The sequence below is a fragment of the Salmo salar genome, chromosome ssa02 (genome assembly GCF_905237065.1).
Source record: "Salmo salar chromosome ssa02, Ssal_v3.1, whole genome shotgun sequence".
In the NCBI taxonomy this organism is placed as follows: Eukaryota; Metazoa; Chordata; class Actinopteri; order Salmoniformes; family Salmonidae; genus Salmo; species Salmo salar.
This window is the reverse complement of record NC_059443.1, coordinates 70,587,470-70,606,357: the sequence shown is the minus strand read 5'-3', so window position 1 is coordinate 70,606,357 and position 18,888 is coordinate 70,587,470. Positions and strand designations below refer to the sequence as shown.

General features: G+C 44.5%; 1 protein-coding gene and 1 long non-coding RNA gene across 2 annotated transcripts; one reads left to right on the top strand and one right to left on the bottom strand.

Moving 5' to 3' along the window:
• Positions 1-161: 161 nt before the first annotated feature.
• LOC106591554 (peroxisome proliferator-activated receptor gamma coactivator-related protein 1) lies at positions 162-14,678 on the bottom strand. The gene is made up of 13 exons (XM_014182772.2): positions 14,398-14,678; positions 12,038-12,142; positions 11,269-11,421; positions 10,916-11,023; positions 6,283-8,269; positions 5,592-5,645; positions 5,300-5,383; positions 4,104-5,019; positions 3,188-3,412; positions 2,934-3,006; positions 2,175-2,296; positions 1,480-1,631; positions 162-1,034 (listed from the first exon to the last, which is right to left on the bottom strand). The coding sequence occupies exons 1-13, from the start codon at positions 14,527-14,529 to the stop codon at positions 931-933; spliced, it is 4,215 nt and encodes a 1,404-aa protein (XP_014038247.2). The 5' UTR covers positions 14,530-14,678; the 3' UTR covers positions 162-930.
• Positions 13,853-18,581, top strand: LOC123730834 (uncharacterized). The gene is made up of 3 exons (XR_006762286.1): positions 13,853-16,983; positions 17,126-17,273; positions 17,607-18,581. It is a non-coding gene; the product is annotated as an uncharacterized lncRNA (long non-coding RNA).
• The last annotated feature ends 307 nt before the right edge of the window (positions 18,582-18,888 follow it).

Here is an 18,888-nt window from a genome sequence, read left to right as displayed (position 1 = left end):
CAGGTTAATTATTTTCTACGTTGTGAGCTTCAAAGCCAAAGGTTGGCTGTTACTAAGCAACTCATTTCCACTTTAAGAAGACTGACAGTGTAGGGTTTGAGATATTCCTTCCTCTGTCAGTTCATGGATCCATCCAGTCAGGGCAATGGGATGCACACTAGTTCAGCATTACACAATAATAGTCTTTATTCATTCATAAAGAACATGTTCATAATTGGGAATAAAATGACTAAGGGAATCTCAACTTTTTAAACACTGTAACAGACGAGAGTAAAGCAAAGCTTGCAAATGCAATATTAGTGCAAACAAAGATATTTAAAGATCCTTCCTTTAAACATTTTTTTTGTATATATATTTTTGTTTTTACAATATTCTAATAATTAACTTATGATTTTTTTTCTTAAAAATCTTTTTACTGCATCAACAAAGTTTTGCTAGCACAGTAAATAAAATAAGATGAGTTGATAAAAGTGAACCAATACAAGTTAAAACAACATTTCTATAATGTTAAAGTATGCACATGTGTATAGCTCTGAGGTAAGTCTTGCTAACTTGTTGGCTCAGTCCCAAATTAAAACCCATTCCCTTCTATAGAGGGCACTGCTTTGGAATCAGAGCCCTAAGATTAGTGCCCTCTATAGGGAATAGGGCGACATTTGGGACCTTTCTTAGGCAGCCTTCCCTGTAGCTCAGTTGGTAGAGCATGGTGTTTGCAACGCCAGGGTTGTGGGTTCGATTCCCACGGGGGAGCCAAGTACGAAAAAAAAAAATGTATGAAATGAAAAAAATGAAATGTATGCATTCACTACTGTAAGTCGCTCTGGATAAGAGCGTCTGCTAAATGACTAAAATGTAAAAAATGTAAATGTTTTCTCCTCTCCCATCATTCCTTTTTTCTTTCTTGGCTCCCTCTCTTCCTCCAGGACTCTGCTACCGCTTCAAGCCTTTCTGTGCCTGCTTCAATAGCGTGTCAAAGTCCAGCTCCTCCTCCTTACTTTTCGCTGGAGTGGAGTCCTCCTCTTCTCGCTTAGAATCTGGTGAAACAAACCAGTTCAGTTACCAATATGCTATGATTTCAACCACATTTACCCTGCAATTACATCTGCGACTCTGTGCATGTGACTTAATAAACTCATGTCATCTATTTCCCAAAAGGGGAAAGCCTTCGTCCGAGAGGCCGATACATTCTTAATAAACATAGGGCGCCATTGTGTGGCAGGTAGCCTAGTGTTTAGGAACGTTGGGCCAGTAACCGAAAGGTTGCTGGATCAAATCCCCCAGCTGACGAGGTAAAATCTGTTTTTCTGCTACTGAGCAAGGCAGTTAACCCACTGTTCCCCAGGCGCCGAATACGTGGATGTTGATTAAGGCAGCCCCCCACACCTCTCTGATTCAGAGGGGTTGGCTTAAATGTGGAAGACACATTTCAGTTGAAGGCATTCAGTTGAACAACTGGGGACCACCCTTAAAGGTTCTCACCTAGGTCGGCGTATGTAGATTTGCAGAACTGACGCCTGCCCCCGAAGCAGAGGTCAAAGGGCAGCTCGTCAGGTCTCCTCAGCTTGTAGCCGTTCTCGATGGCTGCGAACGCATCTTTCATGTTGTAGAACGTCACAAAGCCGTAGTGGTCACTATGGAAACAGAACACAGGTTAAGAAATTGTTATTTCCCAACCACTTGACATGGACAAAGGTAAGTTAGTAAGTTACCTGGTGAAATAAGTGTTCAATAAATAAAATGAAGTATGATTATATCTAAGGGGGCCGAGAGAGAGAGAGAGAGAGGTGAAGGGGGACAGAGAGAGAGAGCTGAGGGGGACAGAGAGAGAGAGAGAGAGAGAGAGGTGAAGGGGGACAGAGAGAGAAAGCTGAGGGGGACAGAGAGAGAGAGAGAGAGAGGGGTGAAGGGGGACAGAGAGAGAGAGGTGAAGGGGGACAGAGAGAGAGAGAGGTGAGGGGGGACAGAGAGAGAGAGGTGAAGGGGGGACAGAGAGAGAGAGAGGTGAGGGGGACAGAGAGGGAGAGGTGAGGGGGACAGAGAGGGAGAGGTGAGGGGGCGAGAGGGAGAGGTGAGGGGGCGAGAAGGGGAAAGAGTACAGAGAGTCTAGAGAAGAAAGAGTTTAAAGACACTGATGCTAATGATCTCTTTTGATGCAGAGAGAAAGCAAGACTCACCCCATGTCTCTAAAGTGCAGGGTGCATTCCTCCACCTCTCCAAACAGAGAGAAGCGTTCTCTCAGCTCCGCGTGCATCATGGTCCTCTGGATGCGGCCCACGTACACCACCCTGCGCTCGTCCTGGCCACACAAAACAACGCACCAAGGGTTGTCACTATCCCAAGCCCTGCAGATTTCTACAAATGATCTTCTTAAAATCCGATTTTAAACCCAAACATTAAAGCTGAGATCTGCGAAAGGGGAAACGGTGTCATAAGTCTCTCCCAGGCACATCTGTTATGGTTTTGTTTTAGACAAGGAGATGAGCCTCCAGCAATGTAATTGAAATACATTGTAGTACATGCTGTTATATCACACATGCAGTGATGTCAGGGAATAAAAGTGCTTGTTGTTTGAAACATCTTTGTTATTGTAATATCACAAACGGACGAGGCAGTTACACCACAACTCATCCAACTTTCACCCTAACCACACTGCTAACCTTATTCCTGACCTAAATTGAAGACCAAAAAGCTCATTTTGGTGTCCAAAAATGTTTATGATATAGCCAATCTTCAATTTGCAGCTTGGCCATCTGGTGGGAACCGAAGAGGACAGTAGGCGACAATTTGGTCTCCAAATCAATCAGGAAGTAATGTCACGTTTACATTTAACATCTTAAAAAGTATACAAATATATTTAAAAAAATATATTTCTAAAATGTTAACAGCAAAAACAAGGTGTACCACGGTTTGTAAATGTACCACTCAGTACTCACTATGGCTTTTAGTTTTTGATTCCTCATATCTTGTTGTCTCTTTCGTTTCCTGGAGTCCCTGACGTTGTTGGAGCTGAAGGTTGGGGGAGAGGAGACAGCGAGGTGAGATGGACTACGGAAGACCAGTGTGGCTATAGTGTAAGCAGAGTCTAATAGAATCATTCAGAACTCCTTTAATAATACACACCCCTAAAAACTTTTACTAAATACTTCTTAAAAAGTTATTTAAAAAATGTATTAATGCCATCACTGACCTGTAGCAGTCCCTCCACCTCTGGGCCCTGCTGTAGGCCAGTGTGGTGGGGGACCTGGACCTAGATCTGGAACCAGACTGAGTCCAGGACTTTGATGTGGACCGAGAGCGTTTCCAGGACTGTGGGTAGGGGAGCCGGTACCGGCAGGGAACCGGGGAACAGGAGACGGAGCTGGAGCAAGAGGACGAGGAGGAGGAGCTGCTTTCAGAACGCCTGGGACAGAACCTGGTGGGGGAGGAGAGGGATGGGGAGGAGAGGGATGGAGAGGGAGAGGAGAGGGATGGGGAGGGATGGGGAGGGATGGAGAGGGATGGGGAGGGAGGGAGAGGGAGGGATGGGGAGGGAGAGGGATGGGGAGGAGAGGGATGGGGAGGAGAGGGATGGGGAGGAGAGGGATGGGGAGGGACAGGGATGGGGAGGAGAGGGATGGGGAGGGAGAGGGATGGGGAGGGAGAGGGATTGGAGAAAGAGGAAGGAGAGGACGTGGGTTAAAGCAAGAAAATCCATTTTGGGGTGGTAAAAAGTTGTAAACTTAAATGACTAAAACCAGATGTAAAGTATGTAGAAGATATAATGGAGATATTTATTTTGAAGATCATCTTTGAGAACTAACAATCACCAAAATAAAATGTAGACAGTCAGAAGTTCAAATTCAAAAGATTTCAAGTCATTGATTGGTGGCTTATAACGTGTTTTTATGCTATGGCAAAATGTGTAAAACGGCAAAAAATTATCTATTTTTTATTTTTTATTCTGTCAGCCTCATGGCAAAATGTGTAGAATTGGAAGAAATTAGGTTTAAAACAGCAAAAGAAAGTGCCTTACCATTGGCCACACCCACTAACATGCCCCCCCTCCCCTCTCCCCAACTTCAATTCAAAAGCATTAACAGTCACCACACAGAACTTTAACCTACCTCTTTCGGGGTGGAGAGCGAGACCTGGATCGAGAGTAGGAGGATGAGGAAGATGATGATGAAGAAGGGGACCTAGAGCTAGAGTCCGAGCATGAAGACCTTGTCCGATAGCGCCGGGACGACCTCCTACCTCTGGCAGGGGGACTGGGTGAAGGAGGGGAAGGGATGCAGGGGCTGGTTCTCTCTTCCTGTGTCTCCCCTCCAGTAATGGCGTCCGTCCTAAAGGGGGAGCTATCTGTAGATGGCGGAGCAGAGTCTGAGGGAAGTTCTGTCTCTGGAACAGTCCTGGAGTCCATTGGCTGCTGCTGGCGCAAATATTTCCCAGAGTTCTGCGTGCCAGGCACTGAGGAGGGGTTGGTGATTGGTTGGTGGTCGGGGAGTATCGTTTGTCTTTTGCTGCATAGCGTAGTAGTATTACTCCCTGGTTGATCCTGAGATAGACAGTAGTCGTGGTCCGAGGAGAAAGATACTGGTGTCTGGAACTCAGGGGGGGTGACAGGGGGCTTTGGGGGGAGGGGGTGGGCCTTTTTGGGTGGTAGAGGACGGGGGTCGATGATTTGGATGGCCTTGGGAGGGACAGGTTTGGGGGTTGCCGGTTGCTTCCTCTGAGGTGCGACAGGGGTAAGCGGTTTCCAGCGCGGCTGTGCAGGGGCCTGTTCCTGAGTGCTGAGAACATTCTGGGTGCTGAGAGGTTCCTGAGTATCACAACGTTCCGGAGCTCTGAGGGGTTCTGGAGCTCTGAGGGGTTCCGGAGCTCTGAGGGGTTCCGGAGCTCTGAGGGGTTCCGGAGCTCTGAGGGGTTCCGGAGCTCTGAGGGGTTCCGGAGTGTTGACAAGTTCTGGAAAGCCAGCGGGTTCTGGAAGACAGAGTTTTTCTTGGGTGCTGAGGAGATGGGCACCCAGCAGTGTCAGCATCCCTGGAAAGAAAGCAACGAACCAGATGATGAACTGAAGTTCTGTTCTAAAGCATGAGAATAACCACAGCAAAGTCCTCTGAGCAACTGTGTGGACTAAACTAGAAATTAAGTCGAAGAACAGGTTCATCCCAACTGGCGCCCTATTCCCTTTATAGTGCACTACTTTTGACCAGTGCCCATATATGGCTCTGGTCAAAAGTAGTGCACTAAGGAGGTAATAGGGTGCAAGTCTCCAGGCTGAGTCCTTCTGCTTAATAGAAAGGACCTTCCTTTAACTCACCTTCAGTGTTGTTGCTCAGCGCTTCATCTCTAACAGGGCTCCTATCTGGACTGCCTTCAGGTTCACTCTCAGTCTCCTCTTTGGCTGTGGGAAGAGACACAGCCATGAGGGAGGAAAGGTCAGGGGTTGAATCTTAAGTAGGAGTGCTGATTTAGGATCTGTTGTGCCTTTTTCCATCACCATGTTTAAGATGACAAGGACAGGGGTAGCTGGGATGTATGCATCAACCAAATCAATACATCTTACTGCAAATCCCAGAGAGTTAACAAAACCCCACTGATCCCTCACTCACCTTGTGTCTCCTCAAACCGCTCCAGAAGGCTGGTCAGATCTGTGGCTTCGATTCCTGCAACGTGACCAAGAGAAATCAGTTTCTGAATGCAGCGACAGTAGCAGTTCATCAAGGTGAACTTTCTGCTGGTCTAGTGTTCTAAGCCGCTTCCTCCGGAACACATATACCGCTGCAGCATGGGTTCCGGTCCAGACCCCTGCTATTTCAGCAACTCTCCTCACTTTTTCCTCTCCATCTTTCCTATCTGAAAAATATGAGTGGGACTGCCCTACTCCTTACAAAATAAATACATAAATATAAAAATGTTCTGAAAAGCAGTCGTCAATCTAGTATATGTTTAAAGCTTTGATTCCTTCGCTGGACATGGAGACAATCTCTTTCTGAATGGGTCTTAGAAAGAATGACACAGGATATCAAAGTAATCACAAATGATACATTTTTGTTAATTTCACATCAGATCTAACTAAATCACAAATCATCCACTTTTAGCTCTAGCTTAATTAGCTTTATCTGAAGAAATACATACTCAGGGTAGTTTCCCCTAGGTACAGATCTAGGATCAGATTCCACTCCCCCAATCCTAACCTTAACCTGTAGTAAGTAAAATGATAAAAAGACCCAAAATCAGAGTCAACTTCACCCTACACCAAAATATATTGTTTATGTGTGTGTTATGGCTCATCTGGCTTACCTGTGCCGCAGGTGGGGGTCTGTATGCAGGTGTTACTCTCTGGAGAGGTGGACAGTTGGACATGGGGGAGGTTCCCAAGCGCTACCCGCTTTGCCCTCTCCATCTCTGGGTAAGGAGCAACAACAGCATGGGTGGGTGGATGGACTGAGGGTCTGGAGGATGGACTTGCCATTACTGATGCACTTGGGGAAAACTTGGACCCTTCTGGTACGGTCTCGATCCCTTTCCTTTGGCTGAGAGAGCGAGGCTGATGCCCTTGTTTCATGGTCTCTGCAGTGTTTTGGGTGTGAAGTGCTTTCCGCAATGGTTGTTTTGTGGAGAACCTCCGCTGGATCTCAAGGAGGAGACTGGTGCTCTTCAGGCTTGGATCCCGGTTGCAGAACACCATTTTGGGCTTGGGCGCCGGAGACTCCTGGGTGGTGGACAGAGGTAGAGATTGTTCCTGTTCCTGCTTCTCCTGGTTGGTCCCATGGCTCCTATCAAATCCATCCAAAGATGGACGGGTTCCTGGTAGTGGGACCAGGACAGGGTTTGGGGGGTCGCTACTGATCGCAACAGCACTCTTTTCTGGGCTAGTCCTGTTCTGGCCCAGACCCGCCACTGAGTTGGAGTTCAGGTTGGGACTTGGTAAGGGACTAGCAGGAGAGATGGTCTCAGTCCAAATAGGCTTTAATACACCAACATAATTAGCAGATTTAGCTTCCATTGAGTTGCGTTTGGGCTTTAAAGCTGAGCTGGCAGGAGAAGTCTTAGTCCCACTTCTTACAGGCTTTGATCCATTGATGCCAATGCCTTTACCAGGTTTACTGGGACAAGCAGGAGAGACAATCTTTGTCCTAGTCTTAGATATAGGCTTGAATCCACTGACATCATCCCCTGTTTTACTTCCTATGTAATGATGTGTGGTCGTTGGTCCCCAAACATTATATTTAGGTCCTTGCAAATAGGGTATAGGAGGCAACTCCTTGGGGGTTTCAGGTAGAGAGGGCCATTTGGTGGTGTAATTCTCAGGTTTCACCACCAGGGGTAGTCTTTTCTGCTGGCGCAGCAGGCGGTACTGCTGAAGACTGAGGGCCGGTCTGGGCTTGGACTCGCCTTGCTGTGGTGGAGGCTCCGAAAACGACTTATCTCCGGTCCTTTCAGGTAAGTCAGTTTCAACCGGATGTTGGTTGTCCTTTGAAGATGCTGCTGAAGACTCTGGAGAGGGTGTTGTGAGGGAAATGGTCGTTGTTTTGGTGTTGACGTCAAAAATGGGGATTTGGCTGGTGAGCTCGCTCAAGTCCGGGAGCACGTTTAAGTCAAGTTCGTCTGTTTCTGGTAGCTCGTAGGATGTCACCAGGACAGGTCCGAAGCTCACTCTTTTTTTGTTCTTGGTCTTCTGGCCTTCTTTGGGCCCATCCCACTTCACAAGTAGACTTTTTAGTTGCTTCACTTCTTCACCTTTACTTCCCTGTTCTCCATCCCCCTCTTTCTCATCCTTCATCCCTCCTCCCGAGGGACACTCGTCATCTGATCCGTCCACATCAATTTCCTCGTCGCTCTCTTCCGAACCAGGCTTCGTATACCTCCACACCTCGCCCTCAAGGGGTACTCTCTGGTCCGCGCTCCATTCCCCCAGGGAGGAGGCCTCCTGCCTGGATGTGCCGATCCAGTCCTTCCCCTCCTCATCCAGGCACACCCTCAGGCAGTAGGGGTGCATGAGTTTCACCAGGTCCACCAGGGACACTGTAGAGGAGTAGCCATGGTCCTTCTCTACAGAGTTCAGCGCTCTCACTTCTGATTGGTCGAGGGAGAGTTCTCCCGAGTCCTGATTGGTCAGATTGAAGCCCCGAGGCGGACTGTGAATGTGGACCTTGCCGCCCTCCTCCTCTTCTGTATCACTCCTTTCCTCCTCCTCTCCATCGCTCCTCTGTATGGATGTGGAAGAGCCCTGGGCTCTGGGAGTTAGCCTAGCCCTCCTGGGTCTGTCAGTAATGACTGTCTCAACCTGTAAAGAAGAATGACGTCAAGACTGTTACTCCAGCAGAGCTAGCTATGCTCATAATCATGCTGGCTATGTCTCGATTTTTATTTATTTTGAATAAAGATATCATTCTCTATATTATTTTTCATGACAAACTCAATCCCATAGTGTAGTACACTAATATTCTTTGTATATGATTTACAAACTATGACACAACCCAATCCCATACAAATGTCAAATTCCTTATGCTAGGCATTTTATTTATTATTATTTAGTACATTAAAACCAATGTAAATTTTTAACTGTTTTTCTTATTTGAAACCAAACAAGTTACTCCAGTGCAGGGCTCTTCCTATGGTACTCATAACTTGAATGTGCCTCGAGAGGAATCTTTATGTTGCATAGAAATAGATAATTCTACAATGGGGTTGTCAGATTTTTCTATTCGTAACTCGTTTTGTTTGCAGAGGAAAAGTAAATGTTGACTGTTCCAGCATCTTCAAAGTGCGCCTCAACAGAAATAAAAAAAAATTGCTTGACGGCCAATGTTCCCTCTAAGGTGCGCGCGTGCGTGGGGGCCCAGCTCGCCTCGGACTGCCACACAGATTAAATATCAGCCCGCGCAGAGAAGCACGAGATTGAACTTCACTTGACTTTCTAGAGTTTTCCCCGTTAGTTAACACTATCAACGTTTCCCTCTACTGTGGGAATTGTGTTAGAATCAATGCAATATGATCTACTTTCAATGTAACATACAGAAACAAAACCAACTACGCAAGACTTCGTATGCAAAACTAACTGTGCAAGAGATTTTGTTGTAGGCAGAACGCATCGGAGTAGGATTCTATTGCATTGACATGCACCACTACACAGACCAGTGCACCATAACCAATCAGAGCCGTAGTAGGCCTATATGAAAATAGCCATTCCCACATATAGATCCTATATGGCCACTGGACAGCATGCGCTTGTTTTGAGATCAAAGTGAGAGCTGCATGTATCCACCTGTGCACATTTGTTCATATCCTTTGCTAGTTAGTGAGTTACTAGCCCAGTTATAGATACGTTTTAGTCAGCAATGGGGGAGTGGTTGCTTCCTACAAGAGCACAACACGTTGGTATTTCTAGACATCTTTGAAAAGCCAGTCAGGTAAAGAAGGGGCAGTGTTGTCTTAAAGGGGCAGTGTTGTATGTGTTGTATTTTGAGACAGGCTTGAATAAGCTAAGTAGCCAATAGGCAGAGGGTAGCATCATTTGTCTGATTCTCTGTAATAATGGTATGGGAATAACAATGCATTTATTTTTGTAAAGTGGTTTCTTGCATTGAACAACATTTTTCAATCACCTCCTTGTATGAAGGAGAAGTGGATCAACAGGTTCATGTCAAGCCCTACATGTTTTTTCCCCAAAAAGTCTCATGGATGTAGGCCTATATTGAACACCACACATTGGCTGTAGGCTGAATGACTGAACAGCTATTTCCATGTTCAAATGTTATGGGATGCATTTGTCTCCCTTGTTTTTGATGGTAGGCCTACATGATGATCAAATGGCCACAGTAGCCTACTAACTAACGTAACACTGGTACAGCCTCAGTGGTCACAATAAACACGCGCCGGAAGTTGCACTGAATTTTCACAATGTTCAAGTTTGCAGTCAGCAGACCTGAAATTTACTCAGTGACGGAAAAAAGCGAAGCGCCACAGCTAATTGACTGTTCTGCAACAGAAACGGTTTACTCCAAATGGAAAAACGTTTTGCAATAAAATCGAGTTTCTATTGGAAAAATTCAAGTAGGACCCTCCCAGTTTCATTATGTTTGCTTCTTAAACAGTAAACGGTTTCCGTTGCAAGACTTAATAAATACACCCCAGGTTAGTTACAAATAGGGTTAGAGTGAAAACCTACAGGAGGATAGCTTCCAGGAACAGGGTTGGAGTGAGATCCTACAGGAGGATAGCTTCCAGGAACATGGTTGGAGTGAAAACCTACAGGAGGTTAGCTTCCAAGAACAGGGTTGGACTGAAAACCTACAGGAGGTTAGCTTCCAAGAACAGGGTTGGAGTGAAAACCTACAGGAGGATAGCTTCCAGGAACAGGGTTGGAGTGAAAACCTACAGGAGGTTAGCTTCCAGGAACAGGGTTGGAGTGAAAACCTACAGGAGGTTAGCTTCCAGGAACAGGGTTGGAGTGAAAACCAACAGGAGGATAGCTTCCAGGAACAGGGTTGGAGTGAAAACCTACAGGAGGATAGCTTCCAGGAACAGGGTTGGAGTGAAAACCAACAGGAGGATAGCTTCCAGGAACAGGGTTGGAGTGAAAACCTACAGGAGGATAGCTTCCAGGAACAGGGTTGGAGTGAAAACCTACAGGAGGTTAGCTTCCAGGAACAGGGTTGGAGTGAAAACCTACAGGAGGTTAGCTTCCAGGAACAGGGTTGGAGTGAAAACCTACAGGAGGATAGCTTCCAGGAACAGGGTTGGAGTGAAAACCTACAGGAGGTTAGCTTCCAGGAACAGGGTTGGAGAGCACTCTTCTGGTGGTTCTTTTATCATTGAAATTACCTATGTAAACCTAGATTAACGGGTGGGATTACCAGTAGTACGGCTAATCTTAAATCTGACACACACACACGGACTTCCATAAAACAGAAAGGGATGAGGTTTCTACCTTTCCAACAGAGGAAGAGGGGGATGAAGATGAAGAGGGGGTCTTTATGGAACGAAAGACTGCTTCTTTATCAGGTGGAGACCGTGTTAAACTCAGCAGCCGCCTCAACTGGAGAAACACACCAAACAGGAGAAATACAGTAATTACAAAACAACAATCACATCCTCCCACAGACACCATTTTCACCATGACTTCCAGATAAAACCAAAATAAAAGCAGTACCCCTGATTCTCATCAAATCAAGAACACCTGGGACTGTATTCACACAGCGTCTCAGAGTAGGACAGCTGGTTACTCTTAATTCTCAACTGATTCTGAATCACACACACAGACCCAGACTTGGTTTTACCCACCGGGGAGTTGTCCCGTAGCCTCTGGTCAGAGAAGAGCCCAGTGTCAGGCAGGGTGTCAAAGGGAGACAGGGTCTCATCGTCAACACTGTCCAGTATCTCTGTTAGAGCTGTCAACAACGTGGACTCACTCTCCTCATCCAGTCTGCTCCTAGTCTGAAAAACAAATGGCATTCATTTCTGAAATAAATTGAATGAATTAAAAATAATACAAATAGCATCTCTCATTTCTGTTTCTAATTGGACAAGTTAATGTAAACCAGGAGTTGTTCTGCACACGACTCCAAATTGACAGTAGAAAATGCAGGGGACACCACTTGGAAACATGATATTCCCTAGTTAACGCTGTGTGTTGATATTTACTCAGCTTTAGGTCCCGCAGGCTGTCCCAACTCATAATAATGAGTTAGTTGACACTAAAAGGTTGTACTCTGTACCCATTTGAACATTCAAAAAAATCTTAATTTGTTTGATAAGAACACATTTTCTCAGGGGACCCCAGAATGGGTCCCGACCTGAAGTTTGGGAACCACTGATGTAGAACCTGTCTCGGATGGGAACAGGGTCTACATCAGGGGCGTATTCATTACGGAAACCGTTTAAGACCCAAACGGTAGCAGACAACAAAATTTGAGTTTCTATTGGACAAATTCAGGTAGTTCTCTCCCCGTTTCATTTGCCTTCTTTTAAGAAACGTTTTACAACAGAATCAGCGTAATGAATACGCCCCAGTATATCTGAATGTTGGCCAACATTGTGTCCTGATACTGACCTCTGCAGCTACGGCGGAGTCTTCAAACATAGCCAGGATGGAAGGGTCCAGGCAGGAGTGAGTGTCCATTTCCAGATCACTGACTTCCCCTTTACCCAGGACAGCCTGTAACAAGCAACAAGATCAGAAAGGGAGAACAAGTTCAATCACGAGTCAGGCAAATAGGCTGCCCAATTATTGGAAAAAGATCTGATCTGATTGGTCAAAAGAGCAAGCAAAAATATCTGAATTGGGCCTCCTGTGTAAACGCAGCCTACAGAAACAGTTGCTCGATCATAAGTCTCTTTGTGATTCCCCGCATCCCATCTCCTCGTCTCTTTCCCAACCGTAGTGGAGGAGAAGGTCAAGTCCCTCCCTTCTGACATTCTTCTTTAATGTATTTACAGAAAGTGGCAAAGAGGAAGGATGGGGGGAATTAAGGAAAGATTGAGAAAGTTAACACATTTCTACTAAAAGACACTTGAGCAACATAACTCAAAGGGCAGTCTGAATACAATAAAACAAGCTGCTAGTCATCAGCGTTTGAGAGGCTGCGTTTGTATGCTTCCTCCCATCAGAATGAGTGTGTGTGCATGCCATGTTTTCAGACTGTTGAAGAGCAGAGCCCTGTGGCAGGGGCGGAGGGAAATGTTCACAGTCATTCCCACACTTCAGTTTGATTTATCCAACGAGGTGTAAAAACAGCAGCACAAAGTGTCTGGCATCATAAGGACATGCGTTGTCTTGTCATAAAAAGTGACAGTTAGCCCATAGCACACTAGTCGGCACTCTCACTCCTTGACAACAACGGCCCCTCCCTGGGTGTGGTGGTGGTTGTTGCTGGAACACTGTCTGTCTATAATATGATTATAGGGCTACGTCCGAAAAGACACCCTATTCCCAAATGCAGTGCACTACTTATGACCAGGACTTATAGATCCAAATGGATCTTTCTTGAGAAACGTGATAGTCACAAGCTGCATCCCATTACATATGAAGTGCAGTGCACTACTTTTGACCAAGGCCCATAGGTCTCTGGTCAAAAGTAGTGCACTATAGGGAGTAGGGTGCCATTTGGGAGAGTTTCCAGTCAGTGTTCTTTTCTCAGTGTCACCCAACCAATAAGTGTGTGGGAGATGAGATCCGACAGCGAACAGTAACAATGGGAGCATTGTAAAATGTTCAGACTGGGGAAAACAGAAAAGCGTAGCGTAACGTTGTTTTTTATTTAGCCTTTATTTATTATTGAGCCCGTTCCAACTGGCACCCTATTCCTTATATAGTAGACTACTTTGGACCAGAGCCCATATGGTCCCTATCTACTAATCCCTCATTACCTCTCAGGAAATATAAATTATTTTAATTGAGCGGGGATAGTACAGTACTACAAAGACGTGGACAGCGTTGAAATAGGCCATTGTCGGCTACTAGGTGCTTGACACTCACTCCTATTAACGTCAATGTTAGTCCTATACAATCACACTAGCTACAACTCTGTTTATCATGAATGTTTCCCACAAAAGTAGAGCGGCTATAGCTAGTTCAGCAAAACAAGACCCTGGGTGTGAGACCAGTGTTGACAGGTGTGAATGATATATGGAGAATGTTTACTGAAATGGGTGGTACGCAAAGGCAATTGAAATGCAATGATATAAAAACGAGTAAAATAAGGGTGCATTGTTGCGGAATTAGATGTACTTCTGTATGAGCCCATGGTTGACATAGGTAGCATGCCCAACACTTGGACCGTAACAGTTCCAACATTACAAAAGTAATGTGTCCCTGTCTGAATATGTATGGCACAGTGAGTGTGTGTACGTTCCAGCACGTTGCTAAATATGCATATCGGCAGCCACGTGAATACAGAATATTCGAAAGAATAAACTCAACAATTGAATCTTATCATTTGCTTTTGATTGACGCCAACCGACATTCATTGTTGCCAGCTTCCGCATACCCAACACGACCAGTCTTTATAAGGTGTGCGAGTCCAGCAACTACGAACGTTAGCAGCAGACAGAACATCGCTTTTTCCGAGAAGAGAAGAAACTTGGCTGACTCCTTACTTAATTGTAACACATTCAATTTACTGTCACGGCAACTTAGACAGGTATTACTTTGCAGAAAGCCAATAAAATGCCGAACTAAATCGTGAAATAACGGAGACAACATAGTTGGCTACTTGTGTCACCAGCAGTTATTTTCCCATGCCACCATGCGATTCGCAGCTAACGTTAGCTACTACTAGCCTTTCACATCCACGTGTAGGCACCGCGTGCTGGTTTGCTATGTTTTGTGTATGAAAAAGGCCAAAGACAAGTGGTACAAGTCATTTTTATTTGGCCACATGTATGCAGAAAAATGATGTATCAAAGCCGTACCTCATTGAATGTGTTTGCGGTCAGAAAGTCCGTGTTGCCGGTGAGTATACGCTCATCTTTTCTACGCCACTGCGCCGCCATTTTACAGATCCTCACATGGCTTCGTTCAGCTATAGCTAGGAGCGTTGCCATTGGTCAGCGCACAGACACGTGGTCACCAGAACACGGAATTTGCCGGTAAACGCAGATCTGGGATCAATGTATCTTGCTCAAATCATAACCAAGTACTGTTTTGCAATAAGCGCAAAACTGACCGGAAATCAGATCGTCATCCGATTCGCATATCTTTGATATGTCAAATGCTATTGCTGTCATGCACCTGCACAGTAGTTATCTTAATCATGTCAAAGTCAACGCATGTGTCATATTGCCTGAAACGAAGAACGGATTTTATACCTGTCAAATAAATGTTTTCTAGTTTTATGCCTACCCAACTGCAACGCCAGAGTGGCAGTTTGAAGTTTGACTCAAATACAAAAAATAATTTATATAGCTGAGTCAAATCTGATATTTTTCCTGCAGTCTGCACAGACAAAAAGCACATGGAATCAGATATTTCAAGCCACATTTTGAAATCACATAAATCTGATTCCTGGCCATGTGACTTGTCTGAAAGGTCAAATGCCCATAAGTGGTTTCCAGACTGTGATTTAGCATATATTGTTGGTTGTTAGCTACTCTGTTGACAGTTTGACAAGAACATCTGGTAGCTCACAAGTTTGTTCATTGTTTGAATGTGCTAGTAAGCTAAACAGCTACATAGCTAGCTAGTTGAATGCTGTGGCTAGCCAAAAAGGACTCATTTTGAAAGTTGGATCATCTTATCCTTTGAGGCTTTAAAAGTGTTCTTACACTAAGATTTCAAACATTCAAAGCAACTGGGGGAGACTTTCATATCGAACATTAAAAGCATCTGGGGTAGACTTTGCATGCTACAAAACAACTTCTGATTGAGAGGAAGAATGGGCACCACCACCAATCAGCCTATGCCCCTGCACACACCCGCCATTACCATGACAACTAGAGTAGCCATGTCAGTCTGAACACATCTGACATTTGAGCATTAAGGAACAGATATTTCACCTGGTGTATAAATGTGAAGCATCCGCTTGGCGTTTCCACTCACTACCAAATATGGTAGTGAGAGGAAGCCCAGTGGCTGGCAATGGGAGAAGATGGAACGAGATGGATTTTGGCAGACATTCTGCAAATCTTCTCATCGATTAAACATTTGATCTCAATACAGTTCTGTTCCCAATACTTTAAACTGTTACGAACAGAGAGGACTACGTTTTGTAGACTTTACCATTGTCAAAGTTTCCAAAAATTGCATCGTTTAGGAGTGCAAAGGCGAATTGAGTTATTGCACGGGTGCACTTTACAGAGTAGGTGTTCCCTAACGGAAATATGATGCCCCCAAAATACTTCCCCCAGCTATGTCTGCACCTGTTACGAAAAGTCACTTCTAGTCGTAGCTGTATCGAAGTGGTATGTTTTTAGGGGGTCCAGTATACCTCTGTTTTACACCTCAAATTATAAGGTTGGTTGTTTAGCAACAAAACTGATGCGTGCGCAACTATGGGGCAAAACACACTGGGTTGGCTTAGATTGTTGACAACATGGAAACTAGATTTCATCTCCAATGTTTATTGAAAAGATAAATACATTTGCACAATGAGCACTTGTTGTCTCTCAAATACATCATTACAGTTGCTGGTTAGATAACTAGCTGAAAAGAGCCACATACGATTCCCCACAAGGCAGCTTCTTGTCATTGTTGCTAGCTATCTGGCCATCCAGAATCACAACACACGACCTTCTGCCCGTGGTAAACTAACCCATCGATTGTTATTCTTAATTATTACAAAAGTGCCATCTAGTGGCATGAGGATGCACAATCAAAAATAATGTATGCTCCAGAATGTGCAGAAATCTCAATCCACAATATTCTGAACAGCTTCCAGTTTGAAGTAGACTTCTTATTGCAGATGTTTGCTCCCGGAGTTAGCTAGCTAACTTAATCGCTAGTTGATTACTACATTTTACCTCCATTGTTAACATTGTTTTTTTTTGTGGTTAAAGCTAATAACGTTATCACAAAGTGTCGCTCAAAAGTACTGTCAACGTTATGTTGCTAAGGAGTTCTGGGACCACCTGCGCTGTTCAAGGCTACAACTACGATTTAGATGCACTATTGTAAAGTGGTTGTTCCACTGGATATTATAAGGTGAATGCACCAATTTGTAAGTCGCTCTGGATAAGAGCGTCTGCTAAATGACTTAAATGTAAATGTACAACCAGGCGAATTTAACCTATGGCAAAGTCAACAATGCTTTTATCATATACACCATTAAAAAGGTCAGAATGCACATGTCCACCATGGCACACATTCGTCTACCAACTGCGGAAGAAGACAAGCAATTGTGGTTGCGAAATCTCAAATTAAAGAAAACACCAAAGACTCGTTCCACTTTGTTGACAAAGTCGAGAACCCTTACCCAACGCTATGACTAGGCTACGATAGAGCTCCAGAGAAGAAACGGCAACGACAGTTGCAAAGAGTTACTGACAACATTACGACAGAAGGTTGGTGTTTTCAGCTCACTGACCAGGCACACAGTTTTTATTAGTTGACTCCCAAAATGTCGATGTTATTGATCAGATATTCCAGTGCCATTGCCTGTCCAAGCTTACAATGACAACTATTACTTTATGCTTAACCTTGAAGGTGACTGTAGTCAAGCAGGGGCGAGTGGGTCACCTCCTGCACCCCAGGGCTTCTCTGATGCTCAAACACAATGGATGGATCCTATCCTGGAGGACCACAACTATTGCAGTCAACTATACAGATCAGCAGTGCCATGGAGATGACCCAGGTATCCAATGAGGGATCGAGAACGTTTGCCGACAGTCTGGTTGCCAAACCTGCAGATGCTGTATTATATACAGGACTACCATTGCTTGCCTTTTATACCCATGTATCATGTTTACAGCCTTTTGCTCCTACATCAATTTCAGTGCATGTAGTGGACTAGACACTGATGACCCTCAGGAAGCTTAGACTCAACTTGGTCATGCCTGATTTAACACAGCGCTTTGGTGTCACACAGTCTGAAACATTTAGACTCACAGAGTGAATCTTACGGCCATTATTATGCCAGCAACACTGTAAAGTATTTAGTGGCTCCTCCTCCTTGTGTTCATTTCAGATGTCTATGGTGGCAGGTGCAGTGATAAACACACAACACAGCACTCAGGCTTTTCTGGGTTACCTTCGCTCTGGGGATGAGGCGACTGGGGGTCGTGGATTTAACATCCGGGACGTACCGGATGAACGTAGAGTGACCTTGGTCATTCCAGTGTTCACGTGCAAAGGAGGGCAGCTCACCTGTGAGGTGACCAACGCTCGGCGTATTGCAAACGTCCGCATCCATGTCGAAAGGGCAATACGGCATTTGAAAGACTGTGCCAATCACACTGGTCTCCAAAATCGATTAAATACTACAGATCTGTGCTGGCCTTGTGAATCTGAGGGGGGAGCTTATTTCCAGCAAGTAGTGTGGGGTGGGGGGTACTAGTAACCTCATTAACTGCAATGTATTGTTCAATGTAACTTACTTAATTTTTATTTGAAAACATGAAATACAGTGACTCAACCAAATGATGTTCAACTTGCTAGTATATTTAACACTGACAGACGGCAACCTACGTTTTTTATTCATATTTTGTTACAGTAGTGACATATCATAACTAAATGATTAGGCAACTGATAAGAGAATTATCTAATAAATGTAAATGAATCAATAAACCATGATGAATTATTAGTCATACAGCAGGTTTAATGAATAATCAATGTAATGATCAATGTAGGGATCGATTAGTCTGATTAGTTCCGGAAAGTCCAGGAACCACTGGAGAGGGAAAGAAATGTGTGTATGCAATTAGGAGGGACACCAGGAGACAGATGGTCAAGGGAGTAAAAGCTTCAAAGAGTTCTTAAACCTTGAGGGAAAAGAACAGGCTGAGCTCTGGATAGTGATAAACAGTGTGAGAAGTTTATGGGGGATGCAGGTCACCAACTGATTGTGTGTAAATGCATGTGCGTAAGTAAGCAAGAACTATATAATGACTGTTTTGTTATCCTGACCTCAGAACATTCTCATGAATAAAGCTACAGAAACCTTTTGCAGAAAGCTGAGTCCTTGCCTAATTATTTTAACCCATTGTCTTACAAACCTTGGGCATTAGTCAAGGCAAATTGATTATTGATTATTATCATCAAGATATAAAATTCCTTTAACAGCAACATAAGCAAAAAGGTTGGTAGTGGGCATGACAAAATGACTACAGAGTCGACTACGTTATTGGTTTCAGTCAAGATAATGTGAACTCCATTTTCATAATGAATACAGCATAACAAATCATAATGAGTAACAACATAACTCCTCTCTCAATACATGAGATGATTTAGTGGCAGTTATCACAATATCA

Excerpts from the sequence above, each read along its gene's own strand:
- LOC106591554 (XM_014182772.2), bottom strand. The coding sequence starts at position 14,529 with ATGGCAACGCTCCTAGCTATAGCTGAACGAAGCCATGTGAGGATCTGT. Across the intron at positions 11,024-11,268 it reads GGCTACGGGACAACTCCCCG|TTGAGGCGGCTGCTGAGTTT; the intron begins GTGGGTAAAACC and ends GTGTTTCTCCAG. Across the intron at positions 1,632-2,174 it reads CTGCACTTTAGAGACATGGG|TGACCACTACGGCTTTGTGA; the intron begins GTGAGTCTTGCT and ends CTGTTTCCATAG.